At 40.0% G+C, this 13386-nt stretch overlaps 1 protein-coding gene across 3 annotated transcripts in view; it reads left to right on the top strand.

The window, feature by feature from the left end:
• CACYBP (calcyclin binding protein) overlaps positions 1-11092 on the top strand; it is a 753822-nt gene extending 742730 nt beyond the window's left edge. For all 3 annotated transcript variants that reach the window (XM_050767276.1, XM_050767295.1, XM_050767287.1), the window contains exons 2-7: positions 4-274; positions 4670-4889; positions 6805-6901; positions 7160-7259; positions 8651-8748; positions 10208-11092. In XM_050767276.1, coding sequence (XP_050623233.1) covers positions 260-274; positions 4670-4889; positions 6805-6901; positions 7160-7259; positions 8651-8748; positions 10208-10364 — 687 coding nt within the window. In that variant the 5' untranslated portion in view covers positions 4-259 and the 3' untranslated portion in view covers positions 10365-11092. The remainder of the gene's footprint in view (positions 1-3; positions 275-4669; positions 4890-6804; positions 6902-7159; positions 7260-8650; positions 8749-10207) is intronic.
• The last annotated feature ends 2294 nt before the right edge of the window (positions 11093-13386 follow it).

Raw genomic sequence — 13386 nt, 5'->3', positions numbered from 1 at the left:
GGCGGGGAGGGGTGGGGCCAGGCTTGGCGGGTGGAGCGTGCTCGCGGTGGGCGGTGGCGGCGGCGGCCTCGCGAAGGTTCCAGATCCGTCGCGTGCGGGAGGCGGGCCGCGATCTCGCGCAGGGTCGGTGTGCTCGCGGGCTGCGGCGCCGCGACTCGTGCGAGTGGGCGTCTGCGCTCGGTTTGAGGGCTCCGCGCGGCGTTTCCTGTTCTCTCCTCTGCGCGGCTGCAGCTCGGGCCTTCGGCCTGATCCAGCCCCCATGGCTTCAGAAGAGGTAAGTGGTTCGGCCCCATCTTCTTCATGCTCCCAGGCTGGAGCTGCAGCGCCAGCCTCCCGCCCCACCGCCGTTTCCGTGGGCTGAGCCGCCCTGCGGCGACCCGGTGCCGCGGCAGTCGGCGCGCCGCCTTCCCTGGGGGACGCCTCATTCGCCCTTTCCTGCGCCGTCGGCTCCCCGCGCTTCCCCTCGGCCTCGCACCCCACCCGCCTGCCGGGCCGGAGCAGGGGTGTGCGGCGATTCTCCGTGCAGGCGGTGCGGGGAGTGGGTCTGAGAGAGCTGCCCCCTGCGCGTGTTCCTCAGGCCCTTTCTTCGCTGGTTTCCCAGCCAGAGGACAGGAAGCTTCATTCAAGCAAAGCTGGGTGCAAACATGAGTGTCGTTTATGGTAGAGGGCGGTTGGAGGGTGAGAAGTTTTCGGTGCTAGCACTTGAATTCTCTTAGTCATGTTTTCTCTACACACGAGGAGCTGTGTTACTCTGGGCAAGTTGTTTAGCTTTTCAGTGTCGCAGTAGCATCCGTTTCATAGAGTTGTTAAAAAGTATGATTTCTAGGTGTTTAAACCAGTGATTGGCAAACAGCAATCTGTTGTATGTGATTTTTAAAATAAATAACTTGGAAAATTAGTTGTAATTAATAGTAAGAAACCCAATGGCCTGTGTTAAAGCTCCGTAAACTCTGAACGTTGGAGAATTAAATTTTATGGAGACTTGGTTTGCTCAGTTAGAAAATGGGAATGATAGTACTTGTATTGCTCATTTCCTGGCCTAAGGGGGAGGTGAAGACGGAACAGTTATTCACAGTTAAGTGTTGTGTGTGTAGTAACTAGATTTGCTTTATGAAAACAAGTACTGGGAAATCCCAAGCCTTTTTTTTTTTTAACTCAAAATCTTTTCTTTAAATGAAGAAAAACTCTGAGATTTGTGTGTTCTAGTATTAATCTAGGTATCTTGTGACAAGTCTTTTAAGGTAGGTCTTGGGTACTATGTGCCCCTAGGAGAGAACTTCACAGTCATGCAGGTGGATAGCTCAGTATTAGTCCTCTTGAGAGTAGAGAACGTTCTCAGTTTAGGTACTTAGAAGTAGACATTTAAGGGCACTTCATTTTTGTTTTGTTTGAGATAAAATTCAAGTTTTTAACCATTTTAAAGTGTATAATTCAGGTATTTTGTTTTTTTTTTTTAAGTATATTCAGTGTAGTGTAGCCATCACCACTGTCTAGTTTCAGAACATTTTCATCACTCCAAAAAGAAACCATTTAGTGTCTTTTAAACAATTGCTTCCTATTCCCCCTCAGCCCCTGACAACTACTCATCTTATACTTTCTGTGAATTTGCGGATTCTAGGCATTTCATATAAATGGAGTCACGCTGTATGTGGCCTTTTGTTTTTTGGCTTCTTCAACTTAGCACTAACATTTTCAGGTTCATCCATGGTGTAGAGTGTATTAGTACACATGCTCTTTATGGCTAAATAATATTCTATTATATGCGTATGGCACATTGTGTTTATCCTTTCATCCGTTTATGGACATTTATTTCCACTTCTTTTTTTGAGATGGAGTCTCGCTCTGTCGCCCAGGCTGAAGTGCAGTGGCGCAGTCTCGGCTCACTGCAATCTTCGTCTCCCGGGTTCAAATGATTCTCCTGCCTCAGCCTCCTGAGTAGCTGGGGTTACAGGCGCGCGCCACCATGCCCTGCTAATTTTTGTATTTTTAGTAGCGACCGGGTTTCACCACGTTGGCCAGGCTCGTCTCGAACTCCTGATCTCAAGTGATCTGCCCGCCCGCCTCGGCCTCTGAAAGTGCTGGAATTACAGGTGTGAGCCATGGCGCCCTGGCTTATTTCCACTTCCTGACTAGCATAAAAATAATGCTGCTGCGAGTGCTGTGTACAAGTTTTTTGTGTGGATGTGTTTTCAGTTCTCTGGGGTATATACCTAGGAGTGGAATTACTGGTTCAAATGGTAACTTTTTGAGAAACTGTTAGACCTATTTCCAGAGTGGTTGCATCATATTTCCACAAGAAGTGTTTGAAGCTTCTAGTTTCTCCACATCCTTATCAACATTTGTTATTTTCTGGGGTGTTCTATTTTTGTTTCTTGGTTTATAACACCATCTTGCTGGGTGTGAAGTGGTATCTTGGGAATTTGATACGCGTTTACCCAATGATGAAGATGTTGAGCATCTTTAATGTTTTTGGTGTCCATTTCTGTATCTTTGGAGAAATGTGTGTTGAATTCCTTTGCCCATTTTTGAGGCACATTGGTGTTAATGCCTCCTAGTGAAAAATTAGGAAATAGGAAGATAGAGCTTGAATGCGTTACGGGTAGGGATAAAAGGGAAATAAAATTTTTATATACGTAAAACAAATACATGCCAAGAAGGCAAGGAAAATTACATGATAAATTAGATAAGAAACTATCTAGGACATCTTAAAGTATTTGTGCAGAAAAAGCAGATCTTTTTTTGGTTTCAAGTCTGCCAACAACAGAACTGAGGAACTGTCTCAGTTTTAAGTTTTTTCAGTGGATACTTTATAATAAAAAGAGTAATTTAGAGCCAAAACTGGCAATAAAGAGGGCTTGGGAATTCAGCCATTGGGGGAATCCCTTGCCTAATTTGAATTACTTTTCTGATTCTGCTAAAGCATTCCTATTTCAGTCAAAAAGCAAAACCTCGTACTTAGACTTACTATATTTCATTTTACATTTCAATATTTTATGAATTAGGAGTTGTAGAATCAGCGTTTTTTTTTGAAACCATTAAAATGTATTATTTTGAACTGAAACGTCTTGGTTCTATGCTCAAAAGACGAGTTTGCAAGAGTTTTTGTCATAGTATTATGAGCTGTTCTTGGAAGGGGAGAGTGTGGACAAGAGGGTTGGGCAGAGTTGAACTTTTTTTTTTTGATACTGAGTTTTGCTCTTGTTGCCCAGGCTGGAGTGCAATGGCGCGATCTCGGGTCACCGCAACCTCTGCCTCCCGGGTTCAAGCAATTCTCCTGCCTCAGCTTCCTGAGTAGCTGGGATTACAGGCACATGCCACCATGGCCGCCTAATTTTTGAATTTTAAGTAGAGACGGGCTTTCGCCATGTTGGTCAGGTTGGTCTCGAACCCCTAACTTCAAGTGATCCACCCGTTTGGCCTCCCAAAGTGCAGGGACTACAGGTGTGAGCCACTGCAGCCGGCGAGAGTTGAACTTTTTATACCATGTCATCTGTTGTAGATAGGCAAAACTAGGGCATCTGAGTTAAATGAGATAATAAAAGACTAGTAGTAAAAGAAAAGAATTAGTTCTGTTATTGCATTTTATAAGACTATTAAGAAACAAAGGCTTTCAAACGCTGTTGTGCGTCTGATATTCTGAGTTATAAAGCACTAAAAGACTTTTAAATTGAGCTTTTGATATAATCAAGCTGTGACACAAGATTTTTTTGGTCAAGTTGCTAGTATCAAGCTAGAGTGTAAAGTTACTGTAAGAAGTGAAACAGCTGTTTGGAAAGATCTTGTGTATTTGCAGTATGTCAGAGGGTAATTGGGGGAAAAAGACTTAGGCTCAATAATTTTCTAACATTGTCTTTAACTCTTGAATTTCATAAAATGTTGCCTCTATCTCTCGAAAGTAAAAAGAAGTAGACTTTAATAGATGATGGATTGGCATGAGAAGAAAATGAGAACGTGGTGGCTTTTTCAAAAGATAATTTCCAAGAGTATGTTGCATTTTGGGTCTTTTGTCACCTTCTATGCAACCAACTCCTACACTTCTAACTGTAAGACTGACCCAGCTTCAGAGCAAGACTTTTTCTCAAAAGCAGAATTTTTTTTTTTTTTTTTTTAATATTTTGTCTTAAAAATTCGGACTCTCTTTATTTGAGGTATTTGAGGTGGGAAGATCAGTGAAGACCAATCAGTGACAGAAAATGGAGCATTCATTACCTCAGTAAAGTTTGCTGTGTAGCATTTTACCATGGTCACTGTGTGTTCTCTCATCTCTTAAATTTTTAAAAGTGTCTAACATCTGATGACACTCGGATTAGATGTTAAAGGAAATCTCTGAATCCCTTGTCAAAAAAAAGTCTTTGTTTTACTGTTTAAATCGCAGATGTTTCTTGTAAATATTTTAAAGCAAATATAAACTGGAAAATTTGGGTTTGATTACCTATTTATTGTTTGTTCAAGATTGTTCAAAGTTTTCCTTTTGGGAAAAAAAGGAAGCTTGAGTTAATTACAGTTAATAAGCTGGAGGGAAGAACTGAAGTTGCAACTCAATCCTAGAAAATTTAGATGAACCTCTTAATTTTTAGTGCTTATTTCAGTAAGTTGAAATGAGTGATACGCACAATATCAAGCTATTTCCTTATTGATCATAGCTAACTTATTTTTTGTCTTAACACAGCTACAGAAAGATCTAGAAGAGGTAAAGGTGTTGCTGGAAAAGGCTACTAGGAAAAGAGTACGTGATGCCCTTACAGCTGAAAAGTCCAAGATTGAGACAGAAATCAAGAACAAGATGCAACAGAAATCACAGAAGAAAGCAGAACTTCTTGATAATGAAAAACCAGCTGCTGTGGTTGCTCCCATTACAACGGGCTATACAGTGAAAATCAGTAATTATGGTATGACTTGCTTCCCTGTGGCCAGTTTTGCCTCCGAGCAACCTATTCCTCATAGTGATCTAACAAATTCATCTTTAAATGAGTTTTGAGGCTGTGTTTTCAGTGGCTTGGAGGAAGACCCATCAGTTTTTATTTAATAAAACTTTCTTTAGATAGAAATAGGAAAGGATACATTCTAGAAGCTGTTAACAAGAATAAGGTGATTTACTACAAAGATGAGGAGTAGCAACAAGGAAGGAACTTATTCTGAAATTATTCAGTATATATGAGGCACCGCTTTGGTGGTGGTGGTGGTTTTAAATCATGTTTTATGTTTCACTCTGCCAACCACTACAATTAACTGAGGAGAGGAATCCAGTTAAATTCAGGAAATATTTTTGAGCACCTAATGTATATCACTATTGTGCTTGGACTTACGGATACACAACAGTGACTAAGACCCAATCCTTTCTCATGGTGTGGTTGGGACATAGACGTATAACTCATAGCATAACAATGTATTAGCAAAACAGTATTAGCAAAAACTAATACTGTTTTCCTTCAATGGTGTATATAGTGTTTTTGTTTTGGCGGCAGTACAACTTCAATGAGAGTGATGAGCTCTCATTGGAGCAAGGACAGTCTGGTTTTTCTTTGTGCTAATAATGTCTAGCACATAATAGGTAACATAGCTGAGGAAATAATTCTGGAGGTGAGGAACAGGGAGAATTAGATGAGTGTGAAGGGTGAGCTGTACGTTCAGCAAAAGGAAGGGAACAGCATGAGCAGAGGACATGAATAGAGACTTGGAAGGCATGATCTATTTTGAGTATTGTTATAGTGAAAAGCATGTGTATGTCGTGCTTAAGTGATGTACTATATAGTACTACATGAAATTGCACCGTGTACTCAGTTGAGTATGGGAAACTGGTCTGAAGGTGTTTAGGATTATGGCATTTTAACCAGGAACATAGATTTGTGTTGAGGGAGAAATTTGTCAAACCGGAGGATGGACTGACTGGGAAGAAACTATTAATAAATGATGTTCTCTGGAACCCTCTAGGGCATTTTTTTGATCAACACTATGTTTCTTTTTAATTTTCGTGGGTACATAGTAGGTGTATGTATTTATGGGGTACATGAGATGTTTTGATACAGGCATGCAGTGTGAAAACACGTCATGGAGGATGGGGCATGTTTCTATTCCGTAGGACTAAGTGAGGAAGAGTCAGGGATATGTATGTATATATTCTTGATAAACAGAAGATGCTTTTTGTGAAGTTTTTTATTTTCTACAAATACGATGGTATTTTGTGAAGCGTATATGTCTTGTATGTTGACAGAGTTCTTCTAGGTTAGAGACTTGCTGGTAGGTTGATAATACATACTGAAATGGCATTTAATAGATACCAGTAGGTTTGTCAGATTTGGATGAAGAATTGGAGTCGTTTACATTCTGCTTTGCCCTGGAAAGGAATTAAGAGCGCTAGGATTCCATTTGTTATACTACTTAGAGAAGTAGAAATGGTTATGGAATTAGACAGTATTGATACTTAGCCATCCAGCTTAGTGGAGAACTACCGATATTTAGATGTAGGACAAAATTGTTTCCATAAAAGCAGTAAATGAACTAATCTTAAAGAATGTATTTAGTGATCGTATTTTTATTCTGAAGGATAAAAAGAGCATAGGCTTTGTATTCAGAAACCTGGATTTGAATCTGAATTCTATCACTTGTTAGATGCCTAACTTTGGGTAGAGTACTTAACTGCTTTGAGGCTCCATTTCTCAACCTAGAAAATTTCTTGGGTTTCAAATTTTTGTATGACTGGATTTTCATAATTTTACTTTCCTGAGTTATGAGCCATGTGCATTTGCTGTTCTAGAGATAGTTTCAGAGACTTACTTATGTCCCATCTTTTGTTGTCGTTGCCAGGATGGGATCAGTCAGATAAGTTTGTGAAAATCTACATTACCTTGAGTGGAGTGCATCAAGTTCCCACTGAGAATGTGCAGGTGCATTTCACAGAGAGGTGAGTTCTCATTATATTGGGAAAGACGATCATCATTAACAGTCAACATTGCCTTATCTTGAGACTATTTTCTTTGCAGTTTTTAAAATTCTTCTTAAATTTAGAATTAATTATCCTTTACAACTACTTTCAAGAGGTGAGCATTAACTGGCCAAATGCACACCCTGAAATAAAGCTAGCAGCTTTTTTTCCACTCTTATGGAGTAAGAGTACCTTTCATAGAACTAGAAAGATGATGTATTCACCATTGTGTTGCAGGTCATTCGATCTTTTGGTAAAGAATCTAAATGGGAAGAGTTACTCCATGATTGTGAACAATCTCTTGAAACCCATCTCTGTGGAAGGCAGTTCAAAAAAAGTGAGTGCTTTTTTTGGTCGTAATATTCTGAAACCTTACCAGATTGAACCTAGCTGATTTAGAATTGAGATGAACTGGAATGAATTTGTCCTGTAACAGGGACCACTGCCTGTTTTGTGAATGTTTCATTGGGACATAGCCAGGCTTATTTGTTTGTGTGTTGTTTGTGGCTGCTTTTGTGCTACAATGGCAGAGTTAAATGGCTGCAGCAGACCACATGGCCCTAAGTGAAACCTAAATATTTACTGTGTGGTCCTTGACAGAGAACATTTGCCAACTCCTTTTGTAGAAGAATAGGCTGTTGTAAGAATATTCCATTAAAATCAGGAAGGAAGTAAACGTTTGAAGGTAGTTAAGAGTGAGACTTGAGTTTTATGCCAGGTTTACCGCTTATTGTTTGTGACCTTTGGCAGCTTAATCACTCTGTGCCTCAGTTTCTGCATTTATGCAATAGTAATAATTTATTTCACAAAGTTGAAATGATACACTGAAGTGCAATACCATATGTAAAGTGCTTAAATTAATGGTAGTGTTGGCATTGTGCATAATACTCGTATACATAAAAGGAGGTCTAAAGCACTTAGCCTCCTTGGAGTCAGAAACAGCTATAAAAATAAGGAAACTGTCTTTTAAAAACTACTCTTTATAATTTTTACTAAATCAGATTGTCCCTCTTTTCTGCCTAATTTGAATAAATGAAGTTTAATGCATTAGGTATATACATATGCCATTCTGCCATCTGTTTTTATAATACATAATTACTTAACAGCTTACAGGTGATACTCAAATATAGTTGGATTTGCTGTCTTCCTGCACCCTTCCGCATCCACTAGTCCCGTACGTAGAGTACCAAAAGATCCCTAGAAGTCGTATTGATCATTGTTTAAAGACCTGTACATTCATTGCCCTTCTTTCACACTTCCCAAATGCGTCACCTTGCTCCATACTGCCTTATGTCACTTGGTTTCTTGCCTATCCTCGACCCCTCTTATTATATTACTATCTCTCTCAGTCACTAAAATCCAGCCACTCCTCCTGCTCCTCAAACACACGAAGATCATCCCATCTTGGAGCCATTCTACATGGCTCTGCCAGCTGCCTTCTCCTGACCTTAAGCTTCAGCTCAGATTTTGCCTCAGGGAGGCCTTCCTAATGAAGTTCCTGCTCCCACCCCCATTAACACCTGCTTTGTCTTGCCAGCACTTTCTAGGATATGACGGTATTCAAGTTTTACTTATTTACGGTCTTTTCACGCCATGAATGTTCAGATTTTGGCCTATTCATACAAGTATTACTAGCACCCCAAATAAGTCTATACATACTAGGGACTTGATTAATTAAATAATTGTTTTGTCTTCTAAGCTGTATTTGTTTTCCCGCTTTTCTTCCAGGTCAAGACTGATACAGTTCTTATATTGTGTAGAAAGAAAGTGGAAAACACAAGGTGGGATTACCTGACCCAGGTTGAAAAAGAGTGCAAAGAAAAAGAGTGAGTCTACTTTCATTTTTTAAAGAATTTTAGTGTATTGTTTCAGATCATAGATTTTTAAGTTTGTCTTTATGGATAATATATTTCTGCTTTCAACTGTCAGAAACTACCTGAAGAGGGCGCGTCCAGCAAGTTGCTTTTTAAGGTCTTTGTAGTTAACAGTTGGCTCTTTAGTGTGGTTGTTAACCCTAGGCACTTCTATACAAATACTGTGCCCATTCCCAGATACTCTGTTTCAGTAGTTCGAGAGAGGCTCAGATACCCCTGTATGTTTTAAATTTCTCAGATGTTTGTGACACTGGTTTAGAGTGAAAAAGATAAAATATTTTTATCCTCCTTAATAATGACCTTTTAAAAATGTTTATTCAATGATACTTGCATTCTAGGTCAGTTCATCTTCTAGAGGTACTGACTAATTCAAGACTCAGGTCCAGATCTGTGTATCTCAGGCTTAAGAGGAGAGCTTTTCTAATTATAAAATACATGAGCTTCAGGGTACATCCATGTGTAATGTTTGTGATTTTCCCTCAATTTTTTTTTTTCCAAATTATGAGGAAACATGCTTTTAAAAAATGAAAACAAGTTAGAAAATCAAATCTTTACTTTTTTTTTTTTTTTTTTTTTTTTGAGACAGAGTCTGGCTCTGTTGCCCAGGCTGGAGTGCAGTGGCCGGATCTCAGCTCACTGCAAGCTCCGCCTCCCGGGTTCATACCATTCTCCTGCCTCAGCCTCCCGAGTAGCTGGGACTACAGGCGCCTGCCACCTTGCCCAGCTAGTTTTTTGTATTTTTTAGTAGAGACGAGGTTTCACCATGTTAGCCAGAATGGTCTCGATCTCCTGACGTAGTGATCCGCCCGTCTCGCCCTCCCAAATCCTTACTTATTTTACCTGTTAAAAATGAGGCCAGGCGGGGTGGCTCATGCCTGTAATCCTAGCATTTTGGGAGGCCGAGGCGGTGGATCACCTGAGGTCAGGAGTTTGAGACCAGCCTGGCTGACATGGTGAAACTCCATCTCTACTAAAAATACAAAAATTAGCCGGACATGGTGGCACGTGCCTGTAATCCCAGCTACTTGGGATGCTGAGGCAGACAGAATTGCTTGAACCTGGGAGGCGGAGGTTGCAGTGAGCCAAGATCGCACCACTGCACTCCAGCCTGGGTGACAGAGCAAGACTATCTCAAAAAAAAAAAAAAAAAAATCATGGGAAATCCCTGTGCCTAAAAACAGCCCCTTACTATTTTGATGACCTCTTTCATGCACCAAGTGTGTGCATGCTTGGTAGGTGTGTGGCGTTTTCATTAAGATGAACTTAGGCGTGCCATTTTGATTGTGAATATCTTTGGATACACTGTCTTCCCTCTTATCCCTCTACTTCCTGCCAATGTTAACAACCTGAATTATAGTATCTTCCCCCGTGCCTTCATTTCTCCATTGTTGTATATATTTTCTTTTTAAAGGAAGCCCTCCTATGACACTGAAACAGATCCTAGTGAGGGATTGATGAATGTTCTAAAGAAAATTTATGAAGATGGAGATGATGATATGAAGAGAACCATTAATAAAGCCTGGGTGGAATCAAGAGAGAAGCAAGCCAAAGGAGACACGGAATTTTGAGACTTTGAGGTCCTTTTGGGAACTGTGATGTGATGTGGAAATACTGATGTTTCCAGTAAGGGAATATTGGTGAGCTGCATATATAAATTTGACAGATAGCTATTTACATAGCCTTCTAAGTAAAGGCAGTGAATTCTCCATTTCCTACTGGAGGATTTATTTAAATAAAATATGCTTATTAAACACTCCTGCAAAGATGGTTTTATTAGTACCTTGGTCATTTTGTTCAAGGAAGGGTTATAATTGCATTCTCATGTGAAATATAAAAAGCAAGTCTTGCCCAATAAAAACGCTACATTGTGTGTATTTTTTGTTCAGCTAAGAATTGGAAAAGTATTTGCTTGCCTTTAAGTTACTGACATCAGCTTCCACCAGTGTAAAAATTGAGTAAAACCTGAAGTTTTGCATAAAATGCAGATCGGTACCTGTGCTTGAAGGTTGCTGTAGAGCATCTGACCCCTTATTACCACCTTAAGCAATGTGTATGCCATGCATTACCATGCACTAATTCAATCACAGGTGTTTCTATCTAGATTGAAATATGTTTGTCAATGAATATAGAATAGAAACTAAATCTAAACATGACAATAATAGACACACATCTTTGTATGGTACCAGTTAGTTTTGCCGTGGATCAGATGGTTTATGAAAGTAATAACCATAAAGCAAAAAATAATCTGAAAGCCCGTCTATTCCTATGCTCAATAAAGTTAAGTTTTTCTTCATTAGAACAGTTTTATGATTTATTTGCCTAGGAGTATGTCAGAAAAATGAGGCTTCTAGTAGGAATTATTCCTATTGCCCCTGAAGTCAGGACCAGTGCCTGTGATCTCCATTACTATATTTTATTGGAGGTATTAACCAACACAGTTAGATCAGAGAAAGCAATTGAAGCCAGGCATGGAGGCTGGTGCCCATAATCCCAGCTACTCAGGAAGCTAAAGCTGGAGGATCACTTGAACCCAGGAGTTTAAGGCTGCAGTGAGCTATGATCATGCCACTGTACTCCAGCTTGGGTAACAGATTGAGAGCCTGTCTCATTTAAAAAAAAAAAAAATGCCATTAGACACACAGGAAAAATCCAGAAGGGTAAACTAAAGCCACAATTAATATGGGAATTTGGAAAAAGTGGTAGGATTTACAATACAGCAACAGCTTATGTATAGGATAGCTGTAAGTAAATACTGAAACACATTATGCCTCTGTAATTGGTGTTGATACATGAACAGAATAGCAGACACAATGCATATGAAGGTTACAGAATATGGTAAAAGTGGGATAAAGATGGGTTTTTAATGATGGTAAGATAACTGAAAATAGGCATATAGATACATTCCAGGCAGACTGAAGATCTAATTGTAAAAATGAAAGCATATGGGCCGGGCACGGTGGCTCAAGCCTGTAATCCCAGCACTTTGGGAGGCCGAGATGGGCGGATCACGAGGTCAGGAGATCGAGACCATCCTGGCTAACACGGTGAAATCCTGTCTCTACTAAAAAATACAAAAAACTAGCCGAGAGAGGTTGTGGGCATCTGTAATCCCAGCTACTCGGGAGGATGAGGCAGGAGAATGGCGTAAGCCCGGGAGGTGGAGCTTGCAGTGAGCTGAGATCAGGCCACTGCACTCCAGCCTGGGCGATAGAGCGAGACTCAGTCTCAAAAAAAAAAAAAAAAAAAAAAATGAAAGCATACAAATACTAGAAGAAAATGGGGGAAAACTACATTATATGTGACTTAAAACCTAGAAGAAACAAAATTTGATCAGTTTTAACTACATAAAAATGTTTATAGGACAAGAAAAACCCCACCACAACCCAAAGCAAACAATGTATTGAGAGGATTCCAATAATTAAGAATACTTCATACAAAAAGAAATGTAAATGATCTTTAACCTGTAAAGATGCTTACCTTGTTCAGAAGAGAATAAACCACAGTTTCTTTTTACCTTTCACTGGAAAAAGTTTAAAAACAAATGTATTCAGTGTTGAGGCTGTGGAGAAATAAGGACACATATATGGGAATGGAATGAAAAAGTTAAACTCTGGTTAACACTCAAGAGTATTTAGGTGGGTGCAGTGGCTCACGCCTGTGATCCCAACATTTGGGAGGCCAAGGCGGGCGGATCACTTGAGGTCAGGAGTTTGAGACCATCCTGGCCAACATGGCAAAATCCTGTCTACTGAAAATAATAAAAACTAGCTGGGCATGGTGGCAGATGCCTGCTACTCGGGAAGCTGAGGAACAAGAATCACTTGAACCTGGGAGGCCAAGGGACGAGAATCACTTGAACCTGGGAGGCTGAGGGACACGAATCACTTGGACCCGGGAGGCACAGTTTGCAGTGAGCTAAGATTGTGCCACTGCACTCCAGCCTGGGTGACAGAGTAAGACTCTTGTCTCAAAAAGAGTATTTGGTAATAACCATCAGAATTACATATGCATTTATCCTCTGACTCAGAATTTTAACTTCTTTCTGGGCTCTGAAAGGTGCATTTACAAAAATTTGGAATGCTATATGCAAAAGATCAGAAATACCCAAGTGTATTAAACAGGAAAGTATTACGGTTCATCCACATGAGGGAGTCACAAAACAATGAAGATTTCTGTATAATGTAAAATGGTCACCAGGATAGAGTAAGGGGAAAAGCAAAGTGCAGAACATTTATGGTATACCCACTGGGTTTGTGTAAGAAAGGGTGAGAAATGCGAATGTATGCACATAGGTGTATTTGCTTATGTTTCAAAAAGAACCTCGGGTAAACCCAAAGCTAATAAAAATTGTTAGCAGGGGAAGGAAGGAGATGAGGATGGAAGCTAGTCTGTGAATGTAACTTTTTCTAGAGTTTTGACGTTAGAACCATCTAAAATTTAACATGATTGATGAAGTAAAAAATGACCCTAAACCCACCAACACATTGTCTTAGTCTATTCCTGCTGCTGTAACAAAATGCCACAGACTAAGAATTCATAAATAATACTTATTTCTTGCACTTCTGGAAGCTGGGGAAGTCTAAGATTTGG

This window comes from Macaca thibetana, chromosome 1 (assembly GCF_024542745.1).
Source record: "Macaca thibetana thibetana isolate TM-01 chromosome 1, ASM2454274v1, whole genome shotgun sequence".
NCBI lineage: Eukaryota > Metazoa > Chordata > Mammalia > Primates > Cercopithecidae > Macaca > Macaca thibetana.
Note: the sequence above shows the minus strand (reverse complement) of the source record. Positions and strands in the feature narration are given on the sequence as shown.